We start from the raw sequence: 23675 nt of genomic DNA on the forward strand, positions 1-23675 counted from the left end.
TGTAGTGCAGTATCGATATTCCAGCTGATTGGCTCTGTGATGTTCGCCTTCCCCATATGTAGTGCAGTATCGATATTCCAGCTGACTGGCTCTATGATCTTCGCCTTCCCTATATGTAGTGCAGTATAGATATTTCAGCACCACTGATGCTGGACAGCGGCACCGACAGATGGTAGAACTGATTCCTCAGTCCTCCACCATTGCTATCAGACTGATTAGACATTCAGACTAGAAGGTTCTATTTGCATGGGTGAATGCCAAGGAGGTCCGAGAGAATCCGACCCGCATCGCTCTGTAGGTAACTGCGATTGTGATGCATTTTGGCATAAAAAACGTATCGCATCCCAATTATGTACTTGCGATTTTCACAAAAAGATAACGCTTGGGCACAACTTCCGATAGTATTTACATGTCCAATAGCAAGCTGCGCTCAAGATTCTCGGGCGCAACTTGCATCGCACAGCATATGAACACCCAGTCTGCGTACTATGTGATGTGCGTGAGACCGCACAAGTGCATGCATTATCCTCGTGCGACACTCGCATGAAATAGGACATGCAGCAACTCCTCTATCTTGGACCTTCGGTCCGAGAGATAAATCCCTCCTGTGAAGACACAATGGGTTCTTTTCACGTGAGGCTCATCCACATCACAGCGAATGGAAATTCTGTGCGAAGATTTCCCATTCAAATCCCCCTACAGCCGGTTTCATCCGAACGTCAATCTCGCATGCGAGTGCATTGTCATGGTACCCATTTAAATCTTCACACTTGCGAGAAAATTGTGCAAATTTGGCGCGATGCAAGAGAGTGAGAAAACACAAAGTTATGAAATCCATGATTTTCAATATCTTCATTCCTATTTGCGATATTTCCTGTCCTGCGATTTGGAAATCGCTGCATGCCCTATCTCTGCATTTTGCAATTTTTTTCTCGCCATGTTTCTCTATGGAGCCTCTGCTTTATCGCATCAGAACGCATGAACTTGCAATGGTTGTGCGATGTGTTTTCAATATTAGCAACTCCTGTTTTCATCTATAGTGCAAGAAAATCGCAAATAGCATCGCTGTCGCTCAGACATCACATGAGCACATATGTGATATGGACGCGATTTTCTCACGGCGATATCGCGCTCACCAGTGTGAAGGAGCCCTTAGACTAATATTACGCTTGCCCATGTAAATAAACCTAAAGGAGGGGACTCATCAAAATTTTGTTGCTCTCTACTGAGAACCAACAACCCGGAGGTGAGAACTCTAGTTGGGTCTTCGGTTGCGCAGGGATTCGGCGTCGGCTTCCATTTCCCATTGAAAGTACTGCAGTTCTTTTGCAGGCAACCTGTGATGATTGCAAGAACTCGGATATTGGAAATCTTGAGATTGTCGTGTGATTCTTATCTCCATAGAGATTGCGTATAAATTGCAGTAAGGCCATGATTTTACAGCATTATTCATTTTACTTAAAGGGGAAGTAAGCATTTATTTAACTTTTGCGCACCTGAAGTATTTGTACCCCTTTCATGTAGACCATGGACTGAGCTCTCATATATTAGGGCAATGATAAGTGGTATGTGCTCCCCATATACAATCTATTAGGTGTATCATAGCTATAGGGGATGGCGATGGGCCAATGATCTTTAATGCCCGGTCTGCATTAGATTGAAAGACAAAGTATATTAGAATTATCAGCATTACTATTCACATACACTGAATGACCGCAACCCTCTCAGGATTGGCGCTTCGCTCTATGGAAATTATCCCCGTGACCCTGGAGTGCGGCATTAAATCACGTAACCAGTTTTCGGTGGTCAGTTTAAGGCCTCGTTCACATGAGCGCTGTTTTTGCGCATTAGAGGCGTGTGAAAAGAGCGCCTCTATAAGAACCAATGGTTTCCTATCAAAGCGCACTAAATACTCGCACCAATCAAATATAGGACATGCGACTGCAAAGCTCGCATCTAAGGTCTGTGGGGCGAGAAAAGATAGGACCTGACCTAGCTTTGGAACATGCTTTCCATAGACTCCTATGGGAGTTGGAAAGCACGCACCCGATCGTGTGAACAGGCTAATTAAAAAAGGCTGGAATTCACCCGTTCCCGCCATCTTTAGTGCAGTATGGCCGCGATCTTTTTACACGCCTATACTGCGCAAAAACAGACCTCATGTGAACAAGGCCTAATTGTGAATCCACATCAGATGGGAAAATCCAGCGATCGGAGCGACTTCAAATGAGGCCCGGGCATCGGTGCTGGACTAGCCGGGCCTCGCTGCCAACAGCGGGGATTTATCATGTGATGGTGTGGAGGATATACCGAGAATGGTGCGATCACTTAGTGGGATCTACACCACGATGAACTGCTGTGATTCTGAAGGCCAGAGGAGGTCCAACGCGCTACTAGATGAAGGGCTCTAATCAAGAGGTCAGTCAGCGTGTAAATACGCATATTTGCAAGTATTAACCCTTTCCACTCCAATTTGTATCTTAGTTTTCCTAGGGGGTTACTCTTTTTCTGCCGTTATACAACAGCGCTATCTGCTGGCTAAAGCCAGTACTGCATGAGGTGACACATTGGATAGGCTCCGACAGTAGAGAGGCTGGCAATATACAGTAAGAGAACCCCGACGGATGTCTTCCAACATCGGAGCTGTACAGCCTTAAATCATAATGTCTTCAGACGTCAGACAGTGGATTGGAAAGGGTTAAAACCAGGTAGACAGTATTAGTCCGGCTCTGTTAGATATCTTTCCCTGCAGAACAAACCTATAATCTTAGTATAGGAGGTCAGAGTTGTTGACTTCTTCTATGGCAGTAAGTCGTGCTGAGACTACTTTTCCAATTTTTTTTTCAGCGGATGCTCTCGCTTTCCTTGTTTTTCCCGAAAAACACTATGGGGGACATTTATCTAAACTAGTCCAAGTGGAAAGTAAACCTAATGAAAGCTGAAATCTGATTGGTTGCAACTATTCCCCCTAGGCAGTTTTTGATACATCCTCCACAATTTGTATTTTCTTCTTCTGCCCCAAAATTTGTAAAGTTGGTTAAAAAATTCCAATAATATCCTTTCCTAAAAAATGGCCCGAGCCAAACTCTGCAAAAACATTCATCATTTTGGAAAATCAGTTAGAAAAGTAAATGAAAATTGCTCCAATTTATTTAAAAAAAAGGAATCTCAGTTCTTTGTGTTAAAAAATCTTATTTGCATGATAAATGGAAATCCACTTCTTCACGGACGAGGGCCGACGGTGAGAATAAATATTTGATGTCACTATTTGATTGTCTATGACTTTGATGTATCGCTGCCATTGGAGACAATGAAGCTTGAACCATAAATAATTCACATGATGGCTCCTTCATCCGAAGTGTAACCCATCGGAAAGCTTCTGCTAAGTGGAAAGTGACAATGGGGTAATTAAACCCATCTGCTCCCTGCCTGACCCCAATCCGGACAATGAAGAGTTAACAAGCTGCAGTAACAAGCTGCCTCCTCTCCATTCATTTGAGACGTTGCGTTGCCTTGCGTGCTGACGGAGGAGCCATCTCTCTCCCAGCATCTCTCCTCCTCTAACCCCCACCTCATCATCAGCAGCAGCATTTGGGATGCAGATACCAGGGTGGGTGGGACCACTTCCTGCAGAGATCTTGCTTTCTGGTTGTGGCAGGGTTTCACTGCCAGGATTGCAAAGGAAACACCACACACACTGGTTGTGGGTGTGGAAGGATGTCCACCAGGATTGACTCGAGCTCCTGCATCATCATGCCATAGAGACTCCTGCAAGAAGTGTTCCATGATTGAGCAGAAGGAAGGAGGTCCCTGATCCTCATATTCCAGTGCTTGTCTTGCAGAGGGGGACTCATAGTGACAACACGACAAGGGAAAGGCGGAGAAAGGGCAATCACCGGAAGAGATTTAATTGCATCATGACTTAGAAAAGCACCCCAAAAACATTTCTCTGGGAGTTGTCACATCTGGTGAGAATAACACTGTCTACTCTTGTCTTCAAGAAGGAGATCATCAGGATTGCACTTGACAAAACTGTTACTATTTTCTACGTCTTGCAAGGTGGGTGGAGGGGAGAGCCCAGTGTCCTTATTGTAGCAATACCTTGTTCTAGTTTGTAAGAGGCTTCCCACTACTGTTAGGGGGGAGACTATGGCATGGCCCTGTATTACCAGGGCGTGCTGTATAGCCCGTTTCTGGAATCAGCTGGATAAGGGTGACATTGCAGTTCCTTTGGTCTTCACCAAGTATTCCGAGGTCACCGAAGCAGGTCAGCAACATCATGCTTACCTTCAACAGCCGCAAGCCCGTCCTATTTCCTCTGCCATTGAGGCACAGCCTGCCCATGTAGAGGCAGATCATGGTGCTGGGTCTACCAGAGACTTGTCCCACCAAACTGGGCCTGGGCATAGCAAGGAGCCATCAGGTTCGGTCATGCGTCAGGATTATAAGCCCTGGAATGTAAAACCAGAGGCTAGCTGCAAACCCAAGTGTGAGTACCAACCATCTGAAGCTCCTTTTCAAAAAGAGACACAGTACCAGAAAGATTTCAAAGCTTGGCCCATACCTCGTCGTGGGGACCATCCTTGGATTCCAAAGCCCTCAGCAGGCCTCACTGCCCCAACAGCCTCAAGTGCTGCCAAAATGAAGAAAACACCAGTAGCCTTACCGGAGAAAAGGGCAGAGGAACCACCTAAGGTGGAGCCAACAGAATTAGTGATTCCCAAAGTCAAGGCATCTGTTACCTTTAGTAGTGTGGCTGATATACAGGCTACTCATAAAGATATTCCAGAAAAACGAAACAGGGAGAAATCTCCATCTTCAAGATGGTCCATGGAAGGCATGAGGCCAAGAGATGCAGCTGATATGCTCAACAGACAGATCAAAGAGGAAGGAGGAGTGAGCAGCTCATACAGGTCAGCAAAATTCTGTGTGTCACCAAACTCAACTTTTTGTTTCTCAGGGCCATAAACACCTGTCATTTAAAGTCCTCTAAATATCACGACCCAAATTATTACTCTGAACCCCTATGAACCAATCAGAGAAAAGCTAGTAAAGTCAAGCTAGTAAATGTAAACATCTGCTTGGTGTGGACTCTGCCTAATCTCACTTGTGGAAGCAATTTTTGAATAAAAATTTTTGAATAAAATTAAATTATTCAGTTTTTTCTTTTAACATTTTTCTATATTTTTTTCCATGAAAAACTTAAGGGCCATTTTATTTAGTAAGGCACAATAGCAATTAATTATTAATTAGCCTCTTATTTATTCCAGATCTGCAAAACACATCTGGGCCCAATTTTTAAAAAAATCTGGAGATTTTATTTTGAATCTCTCAATTTACTGATCTTTTTCGTACAGACCTGAGTTATTATCTCACCTGGGAGATCTCAGCGCTGCAATTAGGTCTTAGATAAATGCTTCATCGTTATGGTTTTCTCAGAGAACATCGTGATGTCAGAGCTATGAGATAATTACTATCTCTTTATATCATTGGAACTTTCCAGAAGTGTTCTGCTAAAAAAATATATTAATATTTTAGCATTTATGTTTTTAATTGACTATTTCCTGCTGTAATATCTCATCATCATTTCATTCATGTTTATTAGTTTTTTTTATTTAACCTTTTTTATTGCTTTACCATCTTTACTTTGATAACTCTTAATTATTTTATTGTCTTTATAACATTTTTTATCTTACTCTTTATCATTATTATTTTGTTATTTCTGTTATTTATTTCTTTGATCTTTCTTAATCTATTAATATTACCTTGTTTTAGTTGCACAAAATATTGAATTAAACCTTCTCTATAATCACCCCCCCCCCCCCCCCCGTAATAGAGCTATAAAACAGGGAAAAAAGCCTTTTTCTGATCCATCTACCCACTAGGGAATATTTCCGAATGCATTGTAAACATCATGACAACCGCCTAGCAACCAATCAGCCTTCAGGATTATGCAACATGGAAAACGATAAAATCAGCTGCTCATTGTCAACACAGAACCCCAAATACTTGCATAATAGACAATTCATTTGGATTTATCCAATTTGTTTGCAATTTTGCACATTTAAAAATCGCAGCAGCTAAATATGACCATTCATTCTAGAATCAGGCTTTGAATATTGCTTTAAATGGAGATCTCAAATAAAAAAAATAGAGTATTTTTTAATTGTGATTTGCAAAAAAAAAGTCAAATAACAAAGATTGAATGCAACTAAATGCACAATGAAAATGAAGTAAAATGTTGCTCGGCTTTAGATCAGCCGCTCTTGTGTGAATCGATGATAAATGAGTATTATATTGGATTGGATTTTAGAATGTGACAATTTAGATTTCAATGAAAAGGGCAAAAATGTAACGAGTTTAGAAGCTGAGAGATATAGGGCTGACTGTATGTTTGTAATATCATAGAGATGCGATGGGCACTGTCCGCAGACTCTGGTGCTGAAATCGACCCAACTGGTTGTGAGGAGTATTGCAGAGGAGATGATTAGATTTTCTGCTAAAACACGTACATAGATGTGTGTTGGCGTTAGATATGGACTTGGGTTTTGCAGTTTTTTTTAAAGGGGTGCAATTTGTGACAGGGTTGGCATTGGCAATGCAATGGTAGATACAGTTGTAATCATTGAATCGACTTGAAAAACAAGTGCTGCGCCCTCCACACCAGAGATGCGGCTCTTGCAGTCTTCAGCCTTCCAGTGATTGGTGCATGTGCCAGTTGTGGTGTACCTGGCCATTGAGGGTTAAATGCACTGAACTCCCTCCCTCTCTTCCTCCCTCAGCCTTCTTTGATAATGCATTTTAGGTACTGCATAGTGGAGATCTTTTGCCAGCATTAAGTTCTCCTCCCCCTCTCTTTTCACTCTTTTTTTTTCCTTGGCATCTGGGGATGCAGAGAGCAAGGTGGGTGGGGTCCTTCCTTTTAGAGATGTGTGCCGGATTTCTTTTTCTGTCTATGGCTGGAGGTCACTGGATGCAAAACCCAAATTTATAATCAAAGAGAAGAGGCATGAGACGTCCCCTTACATCATCCACTTGCAATTCAGCCATAGAGCCTCGTAGATCCATGGAAGCCATTTAGTAGGAAGGAAAAAAATTTCAGTTTGCACTTGGGAGGGATCTACAGGACAAGAATTTTTTTTTTCCAGTGAATTTTGGCTTCCTCGTTTGGTCACCAGCAGAATAGACATATCTATCATTTCTCCAGCTAAGAAGCAATAATTGGGAAAAAGACGAAGCAACTCATCAACTAGACCATAGGAACCCTTAAGGTTGTCAAAAATGGCATGGCCTTGTGTTACCCGAGCATGTTGCATTGCTCGTTTTGGCAATAAACAAGACAAGGGGGACATTGCAGTCCCCTTAATGTTTTCAAAATATTCCGAAGTGACAGAAGGAGCTAATCTAAGCCAGCAACCACGCCCTGGCTCTGCTGCCATAGAAACTCAGCCACCGCTGGCAGATTCATACTATGGAGGCCAGTCTAGGTCATCCAGGGACTACTCAAGGAGACTGGAATCTACCAGGGGTTCAGTCATGAGGCAAGATTTCAAACCCTGGAAGTCAACCCCTGAGCAAAGCTGCAAACCAAGGAGTGAATACCTGCCCTCTGAGGCTCCTCTAGAAAGAGAGACCCAATACAAGAAAGATTATAGGTCATGGCCAATCCCACGCCAAGATGACCATCCTTGGATTCCGAAACCTATCCAAGGTCCGGTTTACATCCCTCCTGTTGAGGACAGAAAGAAGAAAGATTTAATGGGTTCTATCTTACCACCTGTAGAGAAGAGGATAATCGATGCTGATATCGCCGGAAGGGTAGCCATCGCATATAATGTAACCCCTGAGATTTTGGTATCGGTAGTGGAGGAAAGTAAAGTGATCCAGCAGCGAGAAAAGTTAACCAGTGCCAATCCAGTATCCAAGGAGGCAGCAAATATGCTTCAAAGTCAAGGAATCGAGGGCTGTGGAGCAAGATCCTCATACAGGTCAGAATAAGGTTCTTCTTATAAGATGGATTCAACATTATGATATTTTGCTGTGATGGGATTGATCTTCTTTGAGAGATCATGCAGAAAATAGAGAATTATGGAATATCTGCACTGCCCCTCATGGGAAATGGTCAGCTGTTTGATGATATAATAGGGATGTGTTCACTCAGGAATCATTTTTTCCCCCTTTTTGGGGCAAACCGGTCTGTGCCTAACAGAGATTTTTCTTTCCTTCTTCTGGATAAACATGGGTAAATGTGGAGTGTTTTAATAGTAAGCTACATCTAAGACCAAGTTCACATCTGTGCCGGAGGCTCCACTTGGAGCCTCCGGCACAGATTCGGCATTAAATCCCAGACATAATAGCACAGCTTGGTCATTGTTGGTGGTACTGGTTTATTCTCGATACAGATGTCAATGTCTATTATCAGCTTCTGTTTTCTGTGGTAGTTTTGTATTTTTTTTTATGTGAAAATTTTTAAAAAATTACATGATATTTTTTTCTTTTACTTATCAAAAATATAGATTTTTTTTTTCATGATACTTTTAACTAACGGATAATGCTGTTAGCAACTGGAGTTTCCCATTGTGATTATTCATTAGGGAGTCCTACAGACTCAACATTATATATCTGAGATGTTACTTAAAGAGGTTTTATAAAAATGTAAGATTTATTTTTGATCAAAAGTATTAATTGTGATATATGTATAAAGGAAAAACCCTCACTCGCAGCTCTATTGTAAATCCTCCTCCGTTCCCCCTTGCAGAGAATGATGGGTTACGTCATCCCTAGAGATGTCATCTACTGTGGTCATGTGACTCAAGGAGACTGGAGTCTACCAGGGGTTTAGTCATGAGGCAAGATTTCAGACTTTGTCACATGACCGCATTATACAGTAACCCTGGCGTCATAGGTGTTAAATGTTCTGCAGCAACGGGGATTCTGCATGACGGGGGGCACAGCATAGATACTCCTCAATTTTGATATTAAAGGGGTTGTAAAATCCCCATCCAGACCTGTGGTGGTAAAACCTCCATTTCCCACTGGGTTCCGACGCCGGGTCCTGTAGTGCGGCCCTTTCTGTGTCCGTCTTGTTATCGCAGGCGTTGGCTTTTCGGCTCATCTTAATAATTAAGCCAGCAGCTTTCTCTGTTACAGCCGATACAGAGGAGGGGACTGGCTTAGCCATTAAGGTAGGCGAACAGACAGTCTTGGAACCAGGTGGGAGGAAGAGGTTACAACACCACAGGTCCGGGTAAGTATTTTGCCTCCATAGACACCCACCTTAGGGTAAGTCCACAAAAAACGTAATTTTAGCATCAGAAAAGCCACTTCAGATTTTGACGCAGATTCATGTCAAAATTTTGGCAAAATCCACATGACTTGAAGGCAGGTTGAGGTGCGGATTTAAAGGGGTTGTATCACGATTACAGGGTGACTAAGGGAAAACTTGCCGTCCGCTACTGAGCCCCCCGCAGATCTCGAGAACAGAGGTCCTGTGTTCCCGGTCCTCCTCACTGCAGGGTCGCTGCACCCCCCACATTGAGGAGGAGGATGAATGGAACTCTGGTCCTGTAAGTGGACTAACACTCCATTCACCATTAATGGGCCTATGATACCTGAGCGGCAAAAAAGGGTATTTCTGTCAGCCCCATGGAAATAAATGAAGTGCCAGCCATGTATGCTCGGCCAGCGCTCTGTTCAATGTGGGGGGTGCAGTGACCCCAGCAGTGACAGTCAGAGGTGGTTCTCAGACATCATCGGGGGTCTCAACGATGACATTCCCACCGATCATCATCCTGTGGACAGCAGATAATCTGTAATCTTGGTATAACCTCTTTAACTCTCTTATGGTAAGTTCAAATGGTGGAATCCGCCCCTTCGAATAGGCAAAATCTGTGTGCAGATCCGTGGGAAAAGATGAGGTAGAAATTTGTGGCTCAGCCGTGGACTCACCCTTAAGGAGCCATGAAGCCTTCATCATTGTGACTTACGGTATACTATTTCTAGAACAGTTCTAACTACCCCTCCCCCACGCAGGAGTGACGGAGGACAGAGAGATCCCATAGAGGTAGTCTGAACGCTCCGCCTGCTGCAAAGCATCACAGGATAGAATTTGGGGACAATAAAATAAACATTTAGATACAATGTTATTCAAATTCCCAGAAATGTTACATTGTCATAGAGTTGTGATGTCATCGCTGCTTTGTATGATATTAGTGGCGCTGTCTCTTTAACTGCGGCAGACGCGGCCACACATATTATCATTACACATCCAATTAATGGACCTGAATATGTGAATAGAACAAAACACAATGATTAATGGAGGTTCAGCTCTGTTGTCATGTCGCTGAGAAAACTACACCAAGATAGTTACCGTGGCAACAACCAATCCGCGCGCGTCTCGGCAATTTTCATTCTACGCCCAATTCTTGTTAGTGTTCAGGAAGAAGAATTGTGGGAAGAATAAAAATGGACGGATAGAGACAAATTTTGTGGATACAGACAGATATGAGATAGAGAGATAGATATGAGATAGATAGATATGAGAGAGAGAGAGAGATAGAGAGAGATAGATATGAGAGAGAGAGATAAAGAGGTAGGTATGAGAGAGATAGATATGAGAGATAGATATGAGAGAGATAGATATGAGAGAGAGAGATATGAGAGAGAGAGATAGATAGATATGAGAGAGAGAGATATGAGAGAGAGAGATAGATAGATATGAGAGAGAGAGATATGAGAGAGAGAGATAGATAGATATGAGAGAGAGAGAGAGATAGATATGAGAGAGAGAGAGATAGATAGATATGAGAGAGAGAGATAGATATGAGAGAGAGAGATAGATATGAGAGAGAGATAGATAGATAGATAGATAGATAGAGAGATAGATAGATAGATATGAGATAGATAGATATGAGAGAGAGATATATGAGAGATAGATAGATAGATAGATATATGAGATACAGAGATAGATATGAGATAGAGAGATAGATATGAGAGAGATAGATATGAGATAGAGAGATAGATATGAGAGAGATAGATATGAGATAGAGAGATAGATATGAGATAGAGAGATAGATATGAGATAGAGAGATAGATATGAGATAGAGAGATAGATATGAGAGAGATATGAGAGAGAGAGAGAGATATGAGATAAAGAGATAGATATGAGATAGATAGATAGATAGATAGATAGATAGATAGATAGAAGATAGATAGATATGAGATAGATAGATAGATATGAGATAGATAGATAGATATGAGATAGATAGATATGAGATAGGAGATAGATAGATAGATAGATAGATAGATAGAGAGATAAAGAGATAGATATGAGATAAGAGATAGATAGATAGATAGATAGATAGATAGATATGAGATAGATATGAGATAGATAGATATAAGAGATAGATAGATAGGAGATAGATAGATAGGAGATAGATAGATATGAGATAGATAGATATGAGATAGATAGATATGAGATAGATATGAGAGAGATAGATTGATAAAAGATAGATGACAGTAATCAGTCCCTCATTGGGGGTTGTAGTTGGTACTTTTGCAATGCTTTGTCTGGTTTAGGAAATCCATTTGCAAATCCCCTATTAAACAATTCTGATTTGATAGTGGGGAGTGCCTCTGTTGTGGACCCACATCTGCTAGCTAAAGCTGAGCCATGACGAATGCCTCTCTTTTCTTGAGATAAGGAAGATGGAATAATACCTCTGCAGCGCCACCTATTGGACAGCAGCATTCCTTCAAGCCAAAGTTAGACTTTTTATACAAGCCTTGTAACAATGACTGGAAATTAAAAGCAAAGCCAGACTCCACGTACAGACAGCTGTTTCAGGGTATTTGCCCTTCATCAGTGTACAGTAGGAGTCTGGCTTTGCTAGTGAGAGGCCTGGGATGGGGATCAGAAATGCTATCTTTTCTCCTTAGGGAGTAGGTGACACTGTGGAGGTATTATTCCATCTCCCTCATTTGCATATTACCCAGAGGAGCATGAATGGCCTTTTGAGTCTCCCCACTCACCATCTAGATGCTCTCCTTAAGGAGAAAAGATAGCGTTTCCGAACCTCTTTTCTGGACTACACTAATTTCCACAGACACTACATTGAGTTCAATGAAAACTGTGTAATGCTTCAGTTCCCCTCTGGAGGTGCTGCAAGGAAACAGAATACTTCTTACCAGGTTACAAATGATCACTGAGGGTCCACTGTGATCAATTTACAGGTGTGGTCCCACAAAATTAAGATAGCCACTATCCACAGGATAAGAGATTACTACTTGGTGGGGGTCTGGCTGCCGGGACCCCCTCCAATCCCAAAAAGAGGGGTCAAGAGCACTCCAGAATGAATGCAGCAGCGGTCACACATGCATGCTGCAGCTCTATTTGTTTCAATGGGACCATCAGACACAACCAAGTTCCGTTCAAGCGGTCGGACCCCCACAAATGAGTGGATAGGGGATAGTTAGTTTACCTGACAACCCCTTTAATATCAGGAGACTCCCATAATAAATGCTTAACGTACCAATGCCTAATTGTTAGACAAGTCTCTGATTGCTGTTTACTCCCCTTTACCTGTATGCAATGCATTCAGAGTGATGCCAATGACTGTCCCCCATTGACGTCTCCAAGTTTAAGGAGACCCCCTACCTCTGGTGCCGGATTCTGAGTGTACGACACTAAGATTCTAATAAAGGGGGCAAAGAAAGATGAAACGTCAAGTAATTGGGTGTTCTGACCCCACAATTACTGTCCATCTGTAGCTAAATGCTCCAACTATAAGGTACAGTACGTGCCCTAAAAGGGTGGATGTCACATCTTGCCACCGCGGGGCGATAGTGTTGATACAACAGTGATTTCAGTATGGGCGAGAGGACTTTGGTTAGCAAACAGCTGCTGCAGTCTCATGTCCATGGACAAACATTATTACCTTATGAGGATGACAAGGGGCGAAGCAATGGCGCCAAATTTGAAACGTAAGTATATTATAGTTTGCCTGGAGGGTTTTGGTATTTGGCAGCAGAAACATAATTATAAGAGTTGGAAACTCATTTTAATCCTCATTTTTTCCTGTTTGACCCTGATATGAAGTCTAACTGCAGGTTTTCTTTAAATATGCAAATTAGGTCTCCAGAAGTAGCAAGAAAATTGCCTCCATAGTGTCACCTATAGGTGAATATCCTATAAGTGAATGTGCAAACCTTTAAAGGGGATGTGTCATCAGAAAATGACCTATTATATAAATCACATTTTTGTGTTAAACATGATTTTTAAGAATGTTTGGTAATTTATTTTTAAGTTTTGGTCACAATCATTTTTTTTTTTTTTTTTTTTTTTCACGCTGAACACAAAGTCTAACACTAGTCTGTCACCTCCTGTTCTGTAGAGGAAGCTTTGCAGCAGTCATCTCACTGACATCACAGGCAGGATTACACTGGGGGGGTAACACAGGATCCACTGATATCACAGCTCACCTCCTCCTCCTCCCTGCACAATGACCTTTACACAGGTCATAGAGCATGCCTAGAACAGTCTCCACAAGTCAACCAGCCCTTTCCTGTCCATTGTTGAATGACCAATGAAGCTGCTGTAAATCATCTCTCTAAATGCTGTTAAATGTAGCTCAAGAAAGATGGCGGCCCCCGGAGTCATCTACAGACAGCAGCCAAGCCGCACGGAAATTGACATGCCGCGTGGAGTTCAAAGACGCGGCATGTCACTTCTTTCCCTGTTTCCGCGGTGGCCGCTCTCCTCTCACAGTATTTTGCACTGCCAGCAGGCCTGAGGATCAACTGATCGGTGGGGGTCCGGAGTGGCAGACCCCGCCCTTCAATTATGGTCTATACTGAGGATAGGTCATCAATAGCAAAAGCCCCAGAGAACCCCCTTAAACTGTCATCAGAAAACCAGAGATTAGAGTCAGTACAGAGTAGTCATTGACTTACTGGTAGTCACCTATAGGTGGCACTAGAGTAAATTGTTTCTTCCATCTGGAGAAGAGCAATTTTGCATAGTTTTTCCCAGGGAGCATTGCCCTAAAGACTCCCCACTGGCTGGATCTCAGTAATGAGAACAGTACCTTCCATGAGGTTTTCTCCCCTTCCCCCATCGGCCAAATGAAGCAACTGAATAGCGCAATCAGCCGTCGGGTTCATTTAGTCGTTTATCTTCATGCAGACGAATCACAAATCCATTTGCAAAAATCTGAAATGTAATTTTGTGCCATCTGTTCAGAACAGTCGGAGCTTCACGAATCTGTGAAGCAAAACACAATCATGGCTGCCACCGCGTCACTTGGGGCTGATTTGTAGCGCGCCATTCATACACCGACTCCAGGGGGAAGGAACTGCAAAACCCAAAGGAGCGGGGGGGGGGGGGGGGGGGGGGGTATAAGAGTTCTATTTTCTATATTTAGTTTTTGCAATTTCTCACCAATTTCCATATTTTGGCTGTCAGTGAAATTCCCCTTTTTTATATTCAGAAGACGAAAACCAGGGGTGTTGGTAGCCTTGTATTGTTAATTATTGGAGGCCAGGATACTGTATGTTATGTATGCCAGCCACAATACCTTCATGCCAGCCACAATGCCTCCATGACCGCTACAATGCTACCATTTTAGCCACAGTTCTCTCACAACAGCCTAAATGTCCCTTATGCCCTAAATGTCCCTTATGCCAGCCATGACCCCCAATCATTATTTTCTATACCAGACAGACTGCCTCCATGCCAGCCTCAATATCCCCACTGCAGCCAAAATCTGCCTTATGCCAGCCACAATACCGCAATGAAAGCTACAATGTTGTCAGCATGCCCACGACAACGCAGTGCCCACAGATCATTTGCAGTACCTTCCATATAAACCACAATGCCCTCATATTAGCCCCAGTGCATCGCAATAACTACAATATCCCTTATGCCAGCCATAATGCTTCACTGAAAGACACAATGCCATCAATGTACCCAAGACAATCCCACTGACCCCAAGTCATTCACAATGCCTTCTATGCCAGCCAAAGTGCCCCATCTGAGCCACGATGTCCCCACAACAGCCAGTGTCCCTTGTGCAAGCCACAATACCTCAATGAAATCCACAATGTCATAAATGCCCCATATGTCAATTACTGAACCCCAAGTCATTCACAATGCCTTGTACACCAGACACACTGCCCCCCTCATGCCAGACACAATGCCTCCCTCATGCCAGACACAATGCCTCCCTCATGCCAGACACAATAACCCCCTCATGCCAGACACAATGCCCCCCTCATGCCAGACACAATGCCCCCCTCATGCCAGACACACTGCCCACCTCATGCCAGACACACTGCCCCACCCATGCCAGACACACTGCCCCCTCCCGCCCCCCTCATGCCAGACACAATGCTCCCCTCTTTGACAGCTAATGGAAGTCACTATGGCTAGCACACATGGCATTGATGGGCATAGTGACACACTAGCTGGCATCCTTATAAGGGTGAGGCCACACATTGCATCTTTAAGGCAGACAAAGTGGAGCAACGCAGCGGGCAAAAACTGGGTGACCTTCAATTTTTACCACAAATTGGAATGGATATTAAATGTTTGCTGATGTTCAGGTAAAACCTAAGTTATGGCAGCAAAACCTCCCGGACGTAAATTACCATTCAAGGATGGCAAGTGTATCCTCCCGCAGAAATATGGTATGTGTGAGCTCAGAGAAAGCTGATACATTGTAACGAGCTCCACAGCTAGAAATGATCAGAATGTACACTCACTGTCAAACCATCCTTCCCGTAGGAGGAATATATTATTTATATATATGTATATACACACATATATACATATACACTCATCAGCAATAACCTCCCTCCCCTAGAAGTTGTCAGAATGGAGGGAAACTTTCTCTGTGATTGTAACATTGTTATAAGTGATTACAATATCGGAGCAAAAGGACAATGTATTGTGGAGAACCGACCCCTTGTAGGGAGACTCTAGTACCCTGTTGTACTGCCTCTAGCTTGGATACAAGATGTGATACGGGGGGCATGGAGGCTCTAGTACCCTGTTGTACCACCTCTAGCTTGGATACAAGATGTGATACGGGCGGGCATGGAGGCTCTAGTACCCTGTTGTACTGCCTCTAGCTCGGATACAAGATTTTATAATGACTGGGCATGGAGGCTCTAGTACCCTGTTGTAGCACCTCTAGCTTGGATACAAGATGTGATACAGCAGGCATGGAGGCTCTAGTACCCTGTTGTACTGAATCTAGCTTGGGTACAAGATGTGATACGGGTGGGCATGGAGGCTCTAGTACCCTGTTGTACCGCCTCTAGCTTGGATACAAGATGTGATATGGGGGCATGGAGGCTCTAGTACCCTGTTGTACCGCCTCTAGCTTGGATACAAGATGTGATATGGGGGCATGGAGGCTCTAGTACCCTGTTGTACCGCCTCTAGCTTGGATACAAGATGTGATATGGGGGCATGGAGGCTCTAGTACCCTGTTGTACCGCCTCTAGCTTGGATACAAGATGTGATATGGGGGCATGGAGGCTCTAGTACCCTGTTGTACCGCCTCTAGCTTGGATACAAGATGTGATACGGGTCGGCATGGAGGCTCTAGTACCCTGTTGTACCGCCTCTAGCTTGGATACAAGATGTGATATGGGCAGGAATGGAGGCTCTAGTACCCTGTTGTACCGCCTCTAGCTTGGATACAAGATGTGATATGGGGGCATGGAGGCTCTAGTACCCTGTTGTACCACCTCTAGCTTGGATACAAGATATGGTACAGAAGGGCATGGAGGTTCTAGCACCCCGTTATACAGCTTCTAGCTCGGATACAAGATTTTATAATGACTGGGCATGGAGGCTCTAGTACCCTGTTGTAGCACCTCTAGCTTGGATACAAGATGTGATACAGCAGGCATGGAGGCTCTAGTACCCTGTTGTACTGAATCTAGCTTGGGTACAAGATGTGATACGGGTGGGCATGGTGGCTCTAGTACCCTGTTGTACCGCCTCTAGTTTGGATACAAGATGTGATACGGGCATGGAATGGAGGTTCTGGTACCCTACTGTATCGCCTCTAGCTTAGATACAAGATGTGATACAGGTGACCATGGAGGCTCTAGTACCCTGTTGTAGTGCCTCTAGTTTGGATACAAGATGTGATACATGTAATGAGGGTGACGGCGGGGGGCAGGAGGCCGTACACATAATGGGGGCGACGGCGGGGGTCAGAGGCCGTACACGTAATGGGGGCGACGGCGGGGGTCAGAGGCCGTACACGTAATGGGGGCGACGGCGGGGGTCAGAGGCCGTACACGTAATGGGGGCGACGGCGGGGGTCAGAGGCCGTACACGTAATGGGGGCGACGGCGGGGGTCAGAGGCCGTACACGTAATGGGGGCGACGGCGGGGGTCAGAGGCCGTACACGTAATGGGGGCGACGGCGGGGGTCAGAGGCCGTACACGTAATGGGGGCGACGGCGGGGGTCAGAGGCCGTACAAGTAATGGGGGCGACGGTGAGGGGCAGAGGCCGTACATGTAATGGGGGCGATGGCGAGGGGCAGAGGCCGTACATGTAATGGGGGCGAAGGTGGGGGTCAGAGGCCATACATGTAGTTGGTGCTGCAAGACTAAATGTCATTCAGCCAAGTGCCTGAAAATGGTTCGACAGACACAGGAGTGTAATGATGGCGCCCCCTGTCTCTGGATGGGGGACAACGAAACAGTTGGAGCTGCTGGTGCTTGTCAGATGATCAGACGCTCCTCTCTACTGGTGGTCTGTAGGGGGCGTCCTGAGCCCGGTCACCTGAAATCTCTTCTCTGCATCGTAGAGGCATCTAGTGGCCAACAAGCTCTACAAGTGGAAGAAGGGGTCACTACACACAAGGAGCCTCCGAGAGAGTCTCTAATAGGCCAAGGGGAGGAACCACTTTTAGGGCCTCCGGTGACAAGACTATTCATCTAATCACCACAACTCTCATCATATCTACCTGAGATGGAACAGGGTCCGCAGCAAATCGACAACTTCTTCTGGGGGCGGAGGTTTTTTTTGTTTTTTTTTTTTACAAAGAATGTATTTTTAGAGTGTAAATTGTGAACCCTTCCATTCACTGACAGGAAGCAGAGATATTGACAACAGTGTGTTATATAAGAGCAAACAGCGTCTGTCCAATAATACAATCTGCTTGTGCCAGACTTGAAGAATTCCCAGAAGAGTGGAGGACACTTACTATCGGCACATCTTGGTTTCTGGTCACGTCTCCTACCTCCTGCTGCCAATGTTGTGCTGGCACCTTGGTACTGCTGATGCTACACCAGTATGATCTCCGCCAGCGTCATGGTGGTAATGTCTACAATGGCAGTGCCAACAATGTAATGGCAATGGGATAGAGTAAGTCGGCAGCAGGAAAAATTGGAGCCGGCTGTAAAAAGCTTCATCACCCAGTAGTCTCATTCCAAATTAGTAGCAACTCCACATTATTGGATGCCAGATTAAAGGTAATTAACAGTATATACACACACACACACACACATCTTGGTTTCCCAAGGGCTTCAGGTAAAATATTGTGTGTGGCCTGTGTATATGTAAAAATCAGAATACATGTGAAAGATGAGGCTGATCCCGTTAGTATACTAAAACCATCACAATACATTGCAAAATTAGCACAAAGTGCACAAATCACAGCACCATATAATACTACTATGCAATCACAAAGATATACCACTACAATGTCCAGGTATCAGTGCTATAGAATATAGTGCCTAAATAATACTGCAATACAGTACATTAATACTACCACTATGCAGGGCCCCAATCCGTGAGCCTGAGCCGGGTCATCTTGGCCTCCGTGAGCCCGAGCCGGGTCATCTTGGCCTCCGTGAGCCCGAGCCGGGTCATCTTGGCCTCCGTGAGCCCGATCCGGGTCATCTTGGCCTCCGTGAGCCCGAGCCGGGTCATCTTGGCCTCCGTGAGCCCGAACCCCGTCATCTTGGCCTCCGTGAGCCCGAACCCCGTCATCTTGTTCTCCGTGAGCCCGAGCCCAGTCATCTTGTCCTCTGTGAGCCTGAGCCCGGTCATCTTTTCCTCTGTGAGCCTGAGCCCGGTCATCTTTTCCTCTGTGAGCCTGAGCCCGGTCATCTTTTCCTCTGTGAGCCTGAGCCTGGTCATTTTGTCCTCCGTTAGCTTGAGTATAGTCACCTTGTCCTCCATGAGCCTGAGTCTGGTCATCTTGGCCTCTGTGAGCTTGAGCCCAGTCATCTTGTCCTCCATGAGTCTGAGCCCGGTCATCTTGTCCTCCGTGAGTCTGAGTCCAGTCATCTTGGCTTCCGTGAGTCTGACTCCGGCCATCTTGTCCTCCGTGAGTCTGAGCCTGGTCATCTTGGCCTCTGTGAGCTTGAGCCCAGTCATCTTGTCCTCCATGAGTCTGAGCCCGGTCATCTTGTCCTCCGTGAGTCTGAGTCCAGTCATCTTGCCTTCCGTGAATCTGAGTCCGGCCATCTTGTCCTCCGTGAGTCTGAGCTTGGTCATCTGGCTCTCCAGTGATATATCGGGTTTTGTACGATCCAGGACTTCTCTGTATGTTACTCTTGCCGTCCAGGGTATACGCAGCAGCTTTCGCCAACACCACAGCTCAAACGCATCAATCCTCCTATCAGCTTTTTGCAGTCCAGCTTTCCCATCCATCCATGGCTCTGGTGAAGACGGTGGTTTACATTATCCTGGTTTAGTTGCTGTACCGATATCCCTACTTTTCCAGATTTTGTCCATGTTTAGTATCGCGCTTCGCCCCAATGCTAGCCTACATTTTATCTCTGGCATAGATTCCCCATCCTGGTCAATTTCCACACCCAGGAAGATGAAGCCTCATTGTAATCTGTGACCTCATTTTCAATTTTGGTTTGAATTTGGCTAGATTTTACAGTTGTCATAATTTTAGTCTTCTTTACATTCGGGTAGAGGCCCATTTTTTCACTTTCAGAGTTACTCCTACATATGAGCTGCTTCAGACCTGCTTCTGTTTCTGCAAGCAGAGTTGTGTCATCCACGTAAGGCTAACTTCACCTGATATCGCGCTCGCCAACATGCGATTTCCCGGCGGATTCGTGGCGACTTCATATCAAAACTACTTTGCATCACTTCAGGGAAGTAACAATCGTCCAATGCGTCTGTCAGCCGCGGCGGAGGATCGCGGAGTGTCTCCCATTGTACTTAATTTGAAGACATGGCATCACACTCGTGTGCACTCAGAGCGCGGTGTGATGTGGTCGCCGACCCCATTGAAAACAATATGCAATGTGAGAGCATGCCCAAAGATAAGACGTTGCAAACAACTCGAAGCAGAAGCCATGAAAGGCCATGTGCGAGGCCTATTCTCTCAGGTCAAGAGGGCCCAAAAACATTTCTCAGCTCGCAACGGCACAATGGGAAGAAACTGAATGACCAACAGAGTATCAGGGATAGGTGGAAGGAATACATAGAGGAACTATATGCCTGCAGCCACATACCTGGGCCATTGCATGAGGTGGAGCCGGTGGACCTGGAGCCTCCATTATGGAGCCAGAAGTGGTTATGGCAATAAAACAACTAACCAAAACTAAAGCAGCGGGCATAGATAACATACCAGCTGAGCTAGTGCTGCCAGTACCAGTGAAAACCATCACAGCGCTGTGCCAGGCAGTATGGGCATCCACACAATGGCCACAGGACAGGAAAAGATCTGTCTTCATCCCTCTACCAAAGAAAGGCGACTCCCAGAACTGCCCCAACTACCGAACAATCGCCCTCATTCTGCATGCAAGCAAGATCCTTCTCAAAATTATACAGGAAAGAGTGCTATAGTACCTTAACTATACCGCCATATACTGCAGTAATACTACCTAAATGCAGTGCACTAAAAATACCGTGTTTCCCCGAAAATAAGACAGTGTCTTATATTAATTTTTGTTCAAAAAGGTTTAACTTTTTTACATGTATAGCTGCCTGGACACTATTTAAATTGAATTTTTAAATTAACTGTTAGCAGGGCTTAATTTTGGAGTAGGGCTTATATTTCAAGCATCCTCAAAAAGCCTGAAAAATCATTTTGCATCCTCAAAAATTCTGGAAAATCATGCTATGTTTTATTTTCAGGGTATGTCTTATTTTCAGGGAAACAGGGTACCACCATATAGTGCATACAGTTATGCCACTATAATGCCCAAATATCACTGCTGCAGGACACAGTGCCTAAATAATACCACCAAACAGTGCACCAATACTACCACCATATAGTGCCATAATAATGTATACTGTATAAAACTATGCCACTCCAATGTTGGAGTGCTGCCGTGCATAATGCCTAATATTATGGCCTTTCAGAGCGCTAATACTACTGCCATACTGTGCCCTAATAATGCCACCATGAAGTACGTACAATTCTGCCACTACAATTTCTAAACATCAGTACTACAAAACATAGTGCCTAAATACTACCAGCATGCATTGCGCTAATAGTACTCCCATACAGTGCCCTAATAATACCAAACAATGCATACAATTATGCCTCTATAGTGTTCAGATATCACTGCTGCAGTACATAGTGTCTAAATAATACCGCCATACTGTCTAATTATCACTGCTGCAGTACATAGTGTCTAAATAATACCGCCATACTGTCTAGTTGGCACTGCTGCAGTACATGGGAAATGTAACAGGTCCAGTGTTTATTAAGTCCGTTTTGCGGGAGGCAATGTTGCCATTATTTGTGAAAAATTTACCAATGTGTCGCATGATGGCGATAAATTTGTCACGTTTTTAAATGCGACGTGAGAGGTTTCTATAATTTTACGCCACCAATCCACCCAAGTGACGTGCAAAAATGTAGCAACTTTTTAATAGGTCGCATTTCATGTCTCTATATACCGTCCGTGCGGTAAGCCACACCCACTTTTCACTCTACATTTATAAATTGCATATTGCTAATGGCTCTTATTTCTGGCGCAAATGTTTAAGGCCCGTGTTTTCACCGTGGCTTTCTGCCATAGATTTGCATTTTTAGCGGGTGCGCATCCGCAAAACAGATTGACCTCGCTCATTGGGGCTAATCTGCATGCAGAAAAGATTAAGCGTTTTTTGCGCCAAGAATTAATACGTCACTTCTTTGTTTTTCGCACACAAGGATTTGAAATCCATGGACAGAAACATCCCGGCCAGGTAGACCGCTGCGCACAGAACCAATGGGAGGCTTTTGGATGCAAATTTTGCTGCGGATTTGATGCACAAATTCCATGTCCAGTCTGCCGTAAAATCTGCCGTATGAACAGAACCATATGAATGCGTTCCACTCCGGTTTAGACATCGTTTTGGAGTAAAATAGAACAGCAAAAAGGTGCAAATACATTGCTAAATGTGGACCACAGTACCTAAATAATACCGCCATACAGCGCACCAATAGCACCGCCATATACTGCAGAAGTAAAAAGTGCTACACAATATCTAGATACCAGCGCTCAGGTCATGGATTTCCAAGAAGGTGTCACTAGAAACTACTGTAAATAATCCGAAAGATGCAAATACATTGATAAATATGGAAGATAGTGCTAAAATAATACCGCTATGCTGTGCACTAATAATACCATCACACAATGCCTACATTACTGTGCTACATAAGAGCAATATGTTACAGCTAAAAACTACTGTAAAACATTCTAAAGGTGCAAATACATTGAGAAATGTGACCATAGTGCCAAAATAATACTGCCATATAATGCAGTAATAACAGCGCCACACACTGCCTAAATTACAGTGCTAAACATTATATAGATGCCAGTGCTCAGATCCTGGATTTCCAAGAAGCTGTAGCTAGAAACTACTGTAAGTCATCCTAAGGGTGCAAATACATTGATAAATGTGGGCCATAGTGCCAAAGTAATACTGCCATACTGTGCAATTGCACCGCCACACACTGCATAAATTACAGTGGTACACAATATGTCCTGTATTTCTAGGAAGTTGTACCATAGTTAAAAACTACTGTAAACCATCCTAAAGGCGCAAATTACATTGAAAATTTGGCATATAGTGCTAAAATAATAATGCCATAGAGTGCACTAATAACACCGTTATAGACTCCCTAAATTACAGTGCTACACAGTATCTAGATACTAGAGCTCAGGTCTAGGATTTCCAAGAAGCTGTAGATAAAAACCACTGTAAACCATCCTGAAAGCACAAACACATTGATAAATGTTGGCCATAATGCAAAAATAATACCGCCATACGGTGCACTGATAAAACTGCCACACACTGCTTAAATTACAAGGCTACTAAAAAGATCCTGCATTTTCAAGAAGTTGTAGCTAGAAACTAATGCAAACCATCCTAAGGGGACAAATACTTTGATAAATATGGTCTATAGTGCCAAAATCTTACCATCATAGAGTGCACTAATAACACCATCACACATTGCCTAAATTACGGTGCTACAAAATAGGTCTTGGCTTTACAGGAAGTTATAGCTAGAAGCTACTGTATAGAATCTCTCAGGCGCAAATACAATGATAAGTGTGGGCCATAGTGCCAAGTAATGCCATACAGTGCTCTAATAACACTGCTAAACACTGCCTAAATTACAGTGCTACACATTAGTTCTCTGGATTGCTGGAAAGTTTTAGTTAGATTTCACTGTAAACCATCCT

The 23675-nt window shown here is 44.1% G+C and overlaps 1 protein-coding gene across 4 annotated transcripts in view; it reads left to right on the forward strand.

Moving 5' to 3' along the window:
• Window positions 1–3614: 3614 nt before the first annotated feature.
• MAP6 (microtubule associated protein 6) overlaps window positions 3615–23675 on the forward strand; it is an 81631-nt gene continuing 61570 nt past the window's right edge. For 2 of the 4 annotated variants that reach the window (XM_066588292.1, XM_066588293.1), the window contains exon 1: window positions 3615–4913. In XM_066588292.1, coding sequence (XP_066444389.1) covers window positions 4150–4913 — 764 coding nt within the window. In that variant the 5' untranslated portion in view covers window positions 3615–4149. Of the gene's footprint in view, window positions 4914–6876; window positions 7989–23675 lie in introns of those variants that run through there. The other 2 variants (XM_066588294.1, XM_066588295.1) reach the window with 1 other exon arrangement.

Source organism: Eleutherodactylus coqui, chromosome 1 (assembly GCF_035609145.1).
Source record: "Eleutherodactylus coqui strain aEleCoq1 chromosome 1, aEleCoq1.hap1, whole genome shotgun sequence".
Lineage (NCBI taxonomy): Eukaryota > Metazoa > Chordata > Amphibia > Anura > Eleutherodactylidae > Eleutherodactylus > Eleutherodactylus coqui.